The sequence below is a fragment of the Cryptotermes secundus genome, unplaced genomic scaffold (assembly GCF_002891405.2).
Source record: "Cryptotermes secundus unplaced genomic scaffold, Csec_1.0 scaffold1009, whole genome shotgun sequence".
NCBI classification, from domain to species: Eukaryota; Metazoa; Arthropoda; class Insecta; order Blattodea; family Kalotermitidae; genus Cryptotermes; species Cryptotermes secundus.
Window position 1 is genome coordinate 952269 of NW_019744133.1, and position 15161 is coordinate 967429.

A 15161-nucleotide genomic window follows, 5' to 3' on the forward strand; every position below is an offset into this window, starting at 1 on the left:
GCTCTCAGGCTTGTAAACCACTTCAAACTTTCTGTTGTTTAATCACATATTGTTAGTAAAGGGCTATGAAAAAGATCAGTGTCAGTTAGTGCCAGATTCCCACTGTGGCAGCCTGGTTTGATTCCAGGTCAGGTCATGAGATTTATGGTGGACAAAGTGGCACTGCGGCAGGTTTACTCTGAGTACTTTGGTTTCCCTTGCCAGTTCTCATTCCACCAAATGTTCCATCCTCATCTATTAGCAGGGGCTGGTACAACAGGCCGATTACTGGCTGACATACCAATTGGACTCAGCCTCAAACCTCCACATGGAATTACAAAAAAAATGATAGCAATGCGCAAATTATCACAGTAGCATAGTGGTTAAGGCACTATGCTACAAGTTGGAAGGTCACAGGTTCAAATCCTGATGAAGTCATTGGATTTTTTTCAATTGATATAATCCTTCCGGCCGCAATGTGGCCCTGGGGTTCACTCAGCCTCTAACAGAAATGAGTACCAGGAATTAATTAAATAATTTTCCTGGGGGGTAAAGCACGGCCGGCGCGTAAGGCTGACAACCTTACCGCCATCTTTGAGCCAATTGTCTAGATAATGTGGGACCCTCAACATCTCACAACCCTATGGGCCTTCACGGCCTGTTACAGGGATAGCTTTACTTTTTTTTTTATGTGCAAATTATTCCCCAAGTTTAATTTGAAACTCAAAAGTTCAGATAGCACTACAATTACACTTTAGTGGAGGGAACAAAATGAGTGTCACATGTTCACATGCTACAAAAGGACATTTGAGCTTTGTGAAACTCTTCATACTAGAAACACATGCTGTAAACAGACCCATTTTTGACACGCATGCCACTGTGGCTATCATTTCAACATCTCATAATTTCCTTCAGCAAAAAAGAATGAAACAAACCCTTGTCATAAAGCATGAAAGTTTGGCAACAAGATTCAACTTAACACTTAACACCATAACAACTGAATCAGTTAGTTACTAAATGTGCGGTAAATGCATGCACATGTATGTAGGCTTGGCTTCTTTCTTACAGCACAAATGAAAAGACATGGCTGATTGTGTTCTATACACAGAAATAAAAATCAAGTTTCCAGAAATACAAGAACAGTGTACATTGTATAAATCGTCTTTGTAACATAACTGGGGACTGAATGATGTGTAAAATTAGTAACAGCGAAACATAATGGAAAATTTCAATATTTGGACTGTTCCCTGGAGGGAAGGAAAATGAACTAAACAAAAAAGGACAAAAAATTTTGGAACCCAATCACTTACACATTTTCATTCCTCACAGTGAAATCTAGCCTCAATTAGACAGCCACAATGGCATGCGTGTGCATATGCACATGCATCAAGTCATGTTCCTCACGAGCCTTCAGTACACTTCCTTCACTTCAGCTCCACTCATCTCTTCAGACAGCTTAACATACACTTCAAATATACTTCACAGGGAATTAATACAAAACATCAAACTTTCCTCATCATTCACAACATACAATTTAAAAAAAAAAAAAGCAATCATTGCTGTTTTACACTGAAGTAAACACTCAGTTCATCCTCATTTTAATTCAGCTAGTAATTTAATTTCCACCTATCACACTTCTACTAGCTGTCAGTACCCAGAAGACCACAATCTGATTATCATGATTCCCACTTAAAGTCATGCTGCATGTACATATGATCAACTAGCAGTTCTAAAACCACAAAGAGATGTATAAGTTGATAAAAAAAGTCTTTTAATTATGGCTATAGATTCAGTTGGCAGGCTTGTTGATGCAACAAGCCACCAAAATCTAAAAGCCAGAAAGTCGTTACTAGTATCTTTCATGTTAATTAATGGCCAAGATGAACATTTCAGGATATAACACAAACTGTATCTGATAAATGGCAATTTTTGCATCTGCAACAAGACCCACTTGTCCTTTTTTCCAGTGCTGTACCCACATACTGATCATCACTCAACACATGATCTCCTCTAATCCAGCACACTGGTTTCAATAAGCAACAGACCACAACATGGGTAATGGCAGTTACAAGGTGAGAAAATTTTAAGAATAGGTGTTAATTATACGAAATATTATGTAAAGGTGGTAGAAGAACAATTGAATATTTCAAATTATCATTCACACCTACATTCACCAAGTACAAGCAAACAGAAGGATTACTTTCAAAGTGATCTATATACATGAACCACAATGGTGAAGAGTATTTCCAAATTGCTGCAAAAGAACTAAAATAATTACCAGGTACAATCCCAACCAAATGCTGACCATTCTGGAACACAAAGGATAACGCATCACGAAACCATCTGTTTCACACCGTCAATTCAAGAATTCATTACTGTCGATCTGCGAGAGTAGCCTCTCCTCGTTACCGTCTCACCCTGAGCCTCACATTCTCGTCTCACCCTGTCAATGATCTCTGCCACTAGTTTCTCCTCTTTCTCCCGCTGCATCACATAGTCAGCACTCCTCCCTTGAGCATCTGCCCCACTTCTTGAATTTCGCCTTCCTCCTCTACCACCACCACTAGCACCACTGCTACCACCCCCAGTAATACCATCAGCTGAAGCATCATCTGTGACTCTGACTGTAGATAATGTTTCACTGCTACAGTCTTCCCTCTTCTTATCCCCTTTATCGTCGTCATCTGAATGTCTTGTAGCAATGTGACCTGCATAACCTTTCCGCGACTTAAAGAAAACGTTACAATGATGGCATTTGTACAGACTAGCAGGTGACTGAGTGCCAGATGAAGGCACATGAAACTTATACTTATGACGGTACCAATGCGTTCGTGAGGGCAGAATCTCACCACACCATTTACACACCACACTGCCATCCTCACGTATCAAGTACTCCAGAAGTTCTTGTCTGCCTCTTGTCCCACTACCCTCCAGCAGGATATCCTCAGAATCTGCCTCCTCACACTTTGTCACTAAAATGCATCCCCGCCCATCCTCCTCTACCTCATGGCTCAGAAAGTGGATGCCTGGTGTTGGTTCAGACAATGCATGTACCACCAACCCCATCTTGTGATCATCACCAGAAGTCACAGCTTCACTTCCAATGATCGTTAAACTGCCACCACCAGAGCTCTGGTGGTAAGAGGAAGCAGTAGTTTCACCACACAGTTCAAAAGTTATGGCAGGCTGCTCTTCAACACAGCCATGGTAACCTGTATCTGAAAGGAGAAGAGACAATTAGCAACCCTTCATTAATTGCTCAAATTAAATATTACAGAAAAACCTAATTATTATACATATAATGGTTAATGTACAGTATATTTTTATTTAAATTAAAAAAGGAAATTAAACAACAAATCACTACAAACTCAAAAGGTCTGTATAACAAATTAAATACCCATTTAATGTTCCTCAATTTGTTTCCCTCATTTAATGTTCACTTTCAGTAATCCTAATAAACAATCTATGTTAAACTTCCACCATTTAAGATTCACCTCAGTTTAGTGTTCAAATCCACTGCTCAAAAAGAAACATGAAATGAGGGGGAGCTTTGTTATACAGTGAAATGGAATAACCAAAAAAAAAAGGACTCAAAACCAAACCTAAATGCTACTCACAACCAAGTGGGCCATGAACTCAACACTCCGCATACTTCAACCAAACCTTTGGAAAGTAATCAGGTCAAACAAGGTCTTCAATGACAGTGTCAGCTGCTTATCAAAGTAGGCAAAAATGATATGAACTATGAAAAACTGAACCTCATGCACATCACTATTTAAATCAGAAACGTTCCATGGGTATTGACATTTTTAGGATATCTTTATCTACTTCATCACTGGCATACTGATCTGAAGGACAGAAAATTAATATTCAGTAGCACACCTTACAAATACTGTAGCATGAGCTTCCTTCAGGAAGCACTTCAATGGGATCATTACTGCTTTCTATGGCAGCAGGATACTCCTCAATGAACCATTCATATCAATAAATCAAGTTATTAGAAAAATACATACACCAGAAAACTCCGTTATAATGCACCGCATCATACAGACAATTTGGATATACTACAGCTTTAGCCATGTCTCGCTAAATGACTCCACTGACTTTCTTAAGAAACAACTTTGTTTCAAATTTCACTGTGAATATTATTCTTTGCAAACAACTTCGTTCAAATGACTGTGTCTAGTTGGTCACTGAGTCAGTAATATATCAGTGATCTGCTAAGCAGACACCAATGCTCCTCTATGTGAGCTATGGTAAAGCCCTCCAGTGATGGAAGCAGTGTAGTATGTTCAAACTCCCATGCCCATGCTACGGTCATTAAATAGTAAAGCACTGGACAGCACCAGTGAAACAGTGAAATGAAGTATTTGGATGGGAAGACAAAGTGATTGCAATCATCTCCATCATGTCCCTGATTAATAATACAACAATGATAACATAAATATAAAATTCACTTCAAAGGCACACTTTTCCTTGTTCTTAAATCTTAGCCTGCAACAGCAAGGTTCACCTTATTGTACATATAAAAAAAAACAACTCCTATTCTTGGAGGTAGATTTATTTAATATGAAAAATTACATAAAGAATTTTTTTAAATTTTTACAATGTCACCAAAATGTACATTGACTTCATCTCAAAACAGTTCAACTACAGTGAAAACTTTCAGTCAATTCTTCATGTAAAAAATAGGCTTTCTTTTTTTCACAGTATCTGTATTTTTCAATGTCTAACCAACAGGATTATAATAGAAGATATATATTTTATACAGGCAAAAACATTTTATACATTCTCATTTGATAATGTTCACAACAATATAAATTGTTTTTCAAACGTTATAAACAATGATGAGAAGTATAAATAATAATGCATGCTGTGTTAGGTGTATCAAGTATTATACACTTCACGAAAGTCTTTTTCAAAGATCTTTCTAACACATTTGAACAGAAAATATTAAAATTATTAGTCTTAACTTATAAGATTACATTTTAATAACAATGGAATCTAATTAGAAATAACATATGGAGATTAAAACTGCTATGCACCATATTATTTTAAAATTAATCTACATTACTGTACTTTAGTAAGCAATGAATTTTAACTATAAATTAATCACTTTAGTACCATCTTTTCCCATTATGAAATATTAGAAGGTAAAGTTGCCCCTGTGCTTAATTAAGCACCATGTCATGAAGACATATGGGAGAGTGGATGTATAGATCCACGTATTCTTGACCTCGGCACGTGCTGGAGGTGAGTGGTCAGCTTCATGCCCCAGCCGCTTTACCCCCAGGGAAAGAGCCCCTTGAACCCATTGGAGAGGAGGCTGGGTGAGCCCCAGAACTGGTCTGGACGACGCAGAGAGGAGAAAAATATTGCCCCTACCATGAACCCAACTTTGAACCCTAGGCCGTCCAGCCCATAGCCAGTCACCATACTGACCGTGCTACCCCAGCTCATGAAATATTAAAAATACTTATAAATTAGTTCCCTCAAAAGGATGAATCAATAGTACAGGTAATTCATTTTATCACGAGTCCCACTAAAAGGGGGCATTTGAAAATGAAACTGGCATGCTCCTTTGGAAATTCTGCGCTATGTCCATGAATCATGATTTGCAATCTGTACTGCCAGTTTGCCACAAGATATCAAGTATCATCNTTTACAATACAAAACCATCCTATGGCAAAACAGGCTGACCTAAATGTTACCAAATGAACAACCACTATGGAATTTTTTACCTCCTGTTATCAATTTCATCCAATTATGTTTCCTGTACAAAGTTTATTTTCCTTAGCAGGGATGGAATAAATAACAGAACACTTTTGGAGGAGATAAACACAAAAGACTGACTGAGGTTACAATGATGGTAACAACATTATGGTCTTGGACCGTTTTGGTTTCACTTTTACATAAAATTCCTATTTTTTCCTGACTTCAGTAATCATATGGTGACATGGGCTCCGTAAATGCTCGAGATCTTTTTGCCCCGTACAAATTATTCCATCTTTGGCTATTAAATTAAAAGAAAATTCATTCTGTACTCATATCTTACCAGCATTTTCCCAAAGTACTCACAGATTGTAACCTCAGTTTCTAAACCCTGACAGACATACTACTCACTCTGAAGACCACCAATTCTTATTGCATATGAATTCAATTAGCCATATCAGATGTGCAATAGTGTCAACCTCTACACCACTTTGACACAATCATTTTGGGGATATAAAATCAAACTATCCATTATGGTAAAGTTTAATTTCAATGTATACATGATAATTATTCCCTTTATAACTCAGAACCTGTCAAGAAAACTAAGCTTGAATTTCCAAATCTGACAAAACAGTGTAACAGGACAAAAACAGGCTGTTCAAAGCTCTGAGTAAACTGTAATGATTCTGTCCATCAGTCTCAACAGAGTAGCTGAAATTACTGCATTGTTTCACTCCACTTCTCAAGCACAGATCTAGTGTTCTTTTTCTGAAAATGTCAGGTCTAGGAACTGGAAACTGACTGACTGACTGACTGACTGACTGACTGACTGACTGACTGAAGGTTGATTATATTGTGGCGTGCCGCAAAAAAAGCCTGGCGACAAGACGTCCATTGATAAGTAACGGCTGTAATAAGAACGTATACTTCAGTGGGAATGCAATACCAGCAGACCGTTGCATAGGAACAGCTCAAACAACAAATACGTTTCCCCAGAAATGAAAGGATATCCATGGAAATGAATACTGCCAGTGGATACTGGACCAGAGGATTGAACTGACACCAGATATGCATCTAACATGGATATATCAGGATACCCACAACTTGGCTGAGAGTGAGATCTATTCATCTGAAGAACTTGAGCTCCTCAGGAAGCAGCTCATGCCCCCTATTACATGAGAAGCAATTATATCTGTTAAAATCAATGTAATTGAAGGCACAGGTCACATTCCACAAGGAGTAGAATTTCACAACTTAATCAACGAAGACACTCTTATCGCAAATAACCGAAAGTTTACTCGGGTAAGTTTTGGGGTTGGATGAAATCCTCGGGAAAGTCACATCGGGTTTCCTCGGGATATATGTAGTGTACAGAGCAATTAATTACATCATGAATGTTGTAGTAACAAGCAAGATTTTGTATGATCTTTTAGTTGGAGTTTATCCCTCATTGCATCTATTTCAAGCGCCTTATCGAAGTACCTAATCCATCGGAAAACCTTCCAGCAGAGGGTGGCCAAGAAAACAGAAGGAACTCCACTCGAGGAACCACACACAACTGAAGAGCTGGTCACAAACAATATACGTGATGAAGAAAGCAGTCTTCTGGGATTTGGCACCGTGTATAAGTGGTGTTAACCGACGTTTCGGAGGAACGTATCGCCTCCATCTTCAGGGTAGAAGAAAAAGTATAAGAAATCTGCAAGCGACAAGACCGTGAGAACGGTAAAAGCAGACCGGTTCTCACGGTCTTGTTGCTTGCAGATTTCTTATACTTTTTCTTCTACCCTGAAGATGGAGGCGATACGTTCCTCCGAAACGTCGGTTAACACCACTTATACACGGTGCCAAATCCCAGAAGACTGCTTTCTTCATAGTCACCGCCATGAAAGCCTCAAATCTTACAATATATGTGATATCACAACTGCATATCCATCTCTTGGTCCTCAGTTAGCTGGTAACCTGCTACATTTCATGTTTAACCACATATCAATTATGAATATTACTTAATCATCATCATGCTTCTAGAAGAAGATATAGTCTTATATACATACAATTATACTTTATAAGTTTGTAACTACTATATTAACCATGAATTATATATTATTATCGCAGCCATTGCCAATCAATGGACGTCTTCTCTCCCAGCTCTTTGTGGCATGCCACAATATAAAAGGATGACCCATTTTTGAATGAGAAAAAATGTATGTATTAGAAGCAAATATGTCAGAGGAATGACTGTATTCCTTTTATGTAAGCAATAATAGATCTTACAGAGCACACGCTCTTTTATAAACTTGTGGGGAGATGAATGGAATTTCTGTGGATGGGCTATATGAATACATTATTAGGTACCAACAGGGGATTTCTTGAACCTCGCTGAGTCTGATTTAGTTTCCAAAAGCATCTGAATATTTTACAAAATTTAAATTTGTGTAGAGTTTAAAATAACATGCCTGAAATTATAAATGATGTGGGAACACTTAATTTGGGGGCATGGTGAAAAAATTACAATTTTTAACATGGACAGAGATATTTAAAATGAGGCCTGGCATTTTGTCCTAGATCAACTTGACAGTTCTGAACCTGACACATTTGTAAAAGATCTCCAGCAACATTGGAACTTCCAAAAAGCTTCAGAAACACCACATGATCTAGAGGAATAATATGCTGACATCAACACTTCAAGAGAAAGTGTCAGAAGTAACAAATTTAATTTATTTAAAGTCACTAATTTAACTCCTTGTTCCCATTACTCCACATAACCACTGACGGCAACTCCAAATTCATGCATCTGCAGGCTGCATGAGAAAAGCTTACGTAAGTCTAATTTTCACACAATTCTCGCTTCTTTCGGTCTGGCATATTTCCATTTCCTGTTTCAAAGTAGAAAGAGTTTTCACTATAGTTTTCTAAGGTGGACTAAAGAAAAAAATATTTTTGATATACTGTAATGCACTCACAAATTCAACTAGCCTCTACTGTAATAACTGATCACTGTGACTGGTAATAGCACTTGCACGAGGAAGGGCGACAGGCAGCACTGCTAGTCATGGCTCAAAGATCAATGGCATAGCAGGTGAACATATGCACACTGCAAATTTGCATCTGATGTATATTCATGAAAATGGTCTATTTTCTTTTAAATTTCTGTCAGCTGCACGAGAATTCTGGATGTCTGGAAGTGGTAATACACAACACAAGAAATTCTCCTATGCCCACAACCAAACATTTCACAGAACCTGACCACAATGACCGGGAAATCTGCACTGCTCAACATACTTCTTCTCTAGTTACAGGAAAATTGCTTGCTTCCACATCCTTTCCAATTCATCATTCTAATCATCCTACCATTCAATGCTATACATACAGTCTCCAGCACTGAGATTGCCATTAAATAAACCACAAATAAATAAATTTATGAAGTTTTGTTTGTACATTTTTGTACTGGATAATTATCTTCACGAAACCAGTGCACACAGTACAAACAGCTACAAATGTGAAGCCTAAGTCAGAACATAATATGCAGGAAAGGAGATGTACCATCTTGTGCAGATTTTAAGACATATTTTTTAATAATCGTTCATGAAGTCAAATGTGAAGTACCACACAGCAGATACTGCATGATAAGCTACAGAACATGGAGAATATATATATATTATTAAACAGAGAGTTACAACAGTTTTAAAATTGTCAGACAGCTGGGATTGGCATACATTTTCACACTTGATACAGCTGAAACATCACCTACAAGACTGTTGTATTATGGCTTATGATACTGTGTAACCACACAGGTGACCATAATAAGGAAGACCATAATGCAAACATCTGCCACTATGTAACCGCAAATCTCATGAACTACTCCATTTTACACACCAACATCAATTTGAACAAGAATTTTGTATTTTTTTTTATTCTAGTGATTTAACAATGCTGTGAGTACCTAGAATATTTTAACACTGGATGATAGAATGGCTGTTAATTGATGAACTGAAAAAGATTTGGAGGGAAGCAGTCACAGTCTAATCGAGGTCTCATCCTGGTATTTGCCTGGAGGAAATCCACAACCTCTGTCAGGATAGCCAGTGTCCTGGCCAAAATTCGAACCAAGCACCTTCCAAATACAAGACTACAACATTATCTCTAGACCAACCCATTCAGTGACACAAAATATCATTTTCACAGTCCAACAAGTACCAACACAAACCTAACATTTGACTACAAAGGGAGCAGCATACATACGAACTACTTGTTTACAGCTCTGAGGAAACTATTACATCTACAAAACCATATTCATTTTTATGCAAAATTTTCTCTGGGTTTTGCAGTGGAAGTTAATAACACACACCTAGATGATTTCATGGTGCAATAAGCCAATTAGCAGTCTTTAAAGTAACACAAACAGCTTAAGAAAAATAATTAACAGTTCTCAGTCATTAACCCTCATTATAAATCTTTATCATTCAACATGGGATATGAAGAAACTATGAAATATTCCCAACAAAGACAGTTCCAACAGTTCAAATTTTTTGTTAAAAAATAGTACACACTCTTCACATTTCCAGTAAATAGCCTCTACCCAGGTACTGTTTTGTTACATCTGACAAGACAGACTGAACATAGTCTTCTTGGCAACGAATGAGCAGATTACAAGGCATTATTACATTTACAATATTTAACAAATGAACTTATTGAGAGCACAATTTCAGATATTGGTGATAAACAAAACAAGTAATATCAGTTAGAAAGAATGTTTTCAAATTGTCGATTTAAAATTAAAAGCACCTAAATTCAATTTAAGTCACTTCATGGAAAACTTCAGAGAATGTGCCAAGAGCTCGTTATTTGGAAATATGAGAACAGTATATTAAGCTAAATGAAATTTATGGTTGTATGATGCCCCATCAATTTACAGACAATTAAGATATATGTTCAAATTCAACTATTTTCATATCACTTCTGAAGTTAGAGATTTACTTGCAATTAACTGCAATATAATTTCATATACAAAATAATAATTCAAAATATCACCATTAAACAATGACTATTTACAGACAATCTAAGATTAATTCAGGTAAAATGGCCAATTTTATTGGTACCATAAAAGAAAAGCATAAATTCGGACATTATCTAAACATCATAACAACATACATTTTATATGTGCCCTCACTGAATTAAGCACCTTGGATTTTGGCAATAGTGCATAATTTTAGTCATACATGAAGCAAAATCTGAAGTTGATTTAAACTAAATAGAATATGGCAAAATGTGAAGGAAGATTTGACTTGCATTAAACTTGCAAGAAACAAAGCTAGCAAATGTATTATTTATGTATACATCTAGTACAGTAAGAATAAATATGACAGAGTGACAAGTTTAGCCATGTTGGTTCTTGAGGTTGTGGGTTTGATTCATCTCTGAGAAAGTGTGTCAAACAAAATATATTTGACATGTGATGAGCACATGAACCACAAATTACTAACTAATGAAATTTACTTACTCTGTAACAAACTAAGTGCTGGGTCAGAGATGAAGCGTGAAACTTAAGCCAGAAGATAATGCTCTGACTGGTTAGGGCTATCACACACACCTTTCAGGCAGTGACAAATGTGTGGAGAAATGTTTGGTTGATGGTTAGCAGGATAAAACCAAATAAACTTGGAGAAGATCCTGCTACAGTGCTACTTCATCCACCATGAATCCCACATGAAGTTACCTGGGATTGAACCAGAGGCTCCAGAAAGCAATGCATAACCATCTGGGCCATAGCATGACCCAACAAGCATCAATAATTTCAACTTATTATTTGGTGCATGCACTCAGTGGCTACAGATGTACTGATATGTTTAATACAATCAGGCCTGTGGTTTCAAATTATCTGTCCTCTGTTAAGCATTTCATAGTAATCAATTTTAAATGTGATATGAGTGTTTAGTGTTGGTTCTTTATTATTTGTTTTAGCTGAGATATGGCTCTCACAATACAGAGCAATCTGGGAAACATGGTAACAAAAAATTCTGCCAAGGCTTATTTGCAAGTATGGTCCCAAAACCTTGCCGCTTTGGAAAAATGGTAGTAGCCTGATGAATCCACAGCTGGGTCAGAATGTATTAAATCCATTAGAGATAGAGACTGAGAGCGTAATTTTATTTACTGATGACATTTAGTGAACAGTCACTTACTCTGACTATACAGCATTGAATGAAAGGATAACTGGTGAATAATGAGCTGGAAAGGATACGGAAGGTAAGTCATGGCCTAATTTGAGGTACTAATCCAGCATTGCACTGGAGGAAATGAGAAAAATACAAAAACCTCAGTAACAATTTCCCATGTTCCAGCCAAGATTCAAATCCAACACTTCCCACTTACAAGCTGCTTGAGCCAACTTGTTCAGTTTACAAATTAGTATAAAACAAGTTTATGGAACATGAAAATTTTAGCACTAGACACTAAAACCACTGAGACTGCAGGCAAAATACTGACTGAATTTCCAAATAACTTTGGCACAGACACAATCTCTTTAAGCATTTATGATAGACAAATGCTGCAATATGTTGATGATTACTTGGGCCTTGTTTGTGTGTCTGTATCTCCTTCTACTGCATAATCTCAAAATCTGATTGAATACTGCACTTCCTTGTAACACAAGCTATTAACTAAATAAACATCAACCCTTTTTCCTCTCCACACAATGCTACTGTACCACGGTACATTCAAAATGTACAAAAAGAAAAAAAAAAAGTTTTGAAACTTAATATTAAAAATTATAACCATCACATATTTGCATCTAATACGAAATCACACACAGGAAAAAAATAACTTGAAAAATCTCTTTTAAATATACTCCAGAATCCCCAAATATTAATCTGTATCCTACCTATATGTATTTTTACAATAAACAATATACATATCTTAAAAATATGTTAGTAATAAAACTATCTATGAACACTAGATAGGTTAAACAACTGTGATTGCACATTCTGTTATCCTAAGTTAGGGAAAAACCTTAACTTCAATTAAATGTATAAAATGGAATCAACTAAAAATTAGAACTGGGGAAAAGGTGACATATCACTGGCCTTTTTGACAACCAAAAGCTTCACAATTTTTAAGGTATACCCAATTAACGTGTTCAATCTCTGAACTGTTCCTTTTTCCCTAGCCAACACTAATGATTATTGTACATTGTTAAATGTTTTAAACATTTTACAGTACAGAAACATCATGATATTTGAAATATCATGAAAATAAGATATTATGTGTAACAGATATTATGTAACTAGGTATATATCCTTCCACCCCTAAACAATAGCATTTTTGTGTAAGTAAAATGATGTTTAATACACTTTTAACTATTGTACATAACATAATATTATAAACTCTCTACATGTCAATATCGCAGACATCCTAAGATTCATTTCATAGTTTTGACATGAAATAAAGCAGGGTTTTATTTCTTTTAAATTATGGACTTCGTTCAAAACTTGCTGTCCACTGTCAAGCATAACCTATCAAAACAACTGAAAGACAAACATGTTACTTTGGTTAAGATGATGTTGAACTCTTACATCCAATTTCAGTGATCTCAATGGCCTGCACATTAAAGCAAATATACACTGTTCTTTTCATAAGCCTTATGTTAAGATCAAAACTCATACATAGTTTAACTACAGAGTAATTTTGTCAACATATCCTTTTCTTTACAGTTTTATCTCACTTCCAAGGGAATGTTTTAACCATTATGAAAACGGTGACTAGGATAGGATTGAGTTAACAGAACTGAAAAGTGACTCTAACAGAACTAATTTGGTGTCCAACAACTACTGCTAGTTTCACATATTTTTTTCTATAGAAGAGGCTGCCATTTTCTTCACCATTAGCACCAAGTGTATATTTTATATATGGACACACAGACAAACCCACCACCTAATTATGTTACCAGCTGTAACCATCACCAGGACTACCAATATGCTGGCCTTATTTTGAAATATTAAATAACACCTACCAATTCAATTTCCTTTACTGACCAACCTTCTGTATCATACCATCTACATGAATGAGGCTGCATTGCATACATGAGTCATGTAAGTCATGTCTCAACTAATGATGGTGCTAAAATACAAGGGGACTTCTATCTGAAACTATTATATTGAAATACAGATTCCTAAATCGAGTATTATGAATAAATACCCAGAAAGCACTTGAGCCACTTTGTTCTGCAAACAATACAGTAAGGTAAAAGGTAAAATAAAGTTGTCCCTGTGCATAATTAAGCACAATGCCATGAAGACATATGGGAGAGTGGAGGTATAGCCCCGCCATTCTTGCCCTTGGCACTAGATGGAGGTGAGTGGTCAGCTTCACGACCTGGCCGCTTTACCCCCAGGGAAATCGCTCCCAGTTCCCATTGGATAGGAGGCTGGGTGGGCCCCACAGTCCATCTGGACGGTGTGCAAGGGTAGAGGAAGCAATTAAAATATATCATGTTAGTTTCACTACACTTTTATCCAACATTGCAAACCCATTCCTTCCCTATATCTGCTTTGCAGTATTTTTCCTTTTTACTAAAAGACACCTTTAAAAGGATATGAATAATATATAGAAATACAAATTAATATACAAAGATTAAGATATTACTAATATTAACATGCCTATACTTTCTGCTTTAAAAATTTCCACCGGAACTGATTCAATCACATTCAATTTACCACCGTGTCATTTTTGTTATCACCTTTTTTTCGTTTCTAAAATCTAGAGGCTCTTCCAATAAAAACAGACACAACATTCTACTAATTTACAGTGATAAATAAATTCTAACTTAATTTTGCCACATTAAGATATGTTTAACTAGTGTCACTGAGTGAAAATCTGAAACCTACAGCTCTATACATTTATGAATACCATGAATATAAAAAATTGATGTTAAAACTGTGTATCAACTACAAAGCTTTTATTCTTAAATGAATACAACTAGTAGTTCAAAATATATGCTCAATAATACTAGTTAAAAATATCTTAACATGAAGTTAGATTAAAATCATTTTATAACTGGAGATTCAATAATATATAACATATTGTCTCTGTTCTTACTGCAAGACCCTATAATTATGGTTAATATTACGGCAGAATCTTAGAATTACACTATTACAAAGATTTGTGTTCTGGAGCAATACACAATGGTCAAACCTATTAGTAAATTATACAGTGACCATCAGATGACTACATGTCCCACAACTCATTACACTGTGACTGCAATAACATCAATTATAACAAACCTTCATTAAACTTTACATTTACATTTATTTGCACTTTTTCCAAAATTGTACTTCTACCTAACATATATATTTGATCTTTTGTTTTATTTTATAACAATGTAACATAGTTACATGTGAGGCACAGACATATGCCCTTCAGCTATGCTTAGGGGCTAACACTGGGTGTCTAAAATATAACCCAATTGCACTGGA

At 36.2% G+C, this 15161-nt stretch overlaps 1 protein-coding gene across 4 annotated transcripts in view; it reads right to left on the minus strand.

Annotated features, from left to right (window-relative positions):
• Window positions 1-1367: 1367 nt before the first annotated feature.
• LOC111874573 (protein tramtrack, alpha isoform) overlaps window positions 1368-15161 on the minus strand; it is a 128840-nt gene continuing 115046 nt past the window's right edge. For all 4 annotated transcript variants that reach the window (XM_023870184.2, XM_033755507.1, XM_023870181.2 and 1 more), the window contains one exon: window positions 1368-3197. In XM_023870184.2, the coding sequence (XP_023725952.1) occupies window positions 2341-3197 (857 nt within the window). In that variant the 3' untranslated portion in view covers window positions 1368-2340. The remainder of the gene's footprint in view (window positions 3198-15161) is intronic.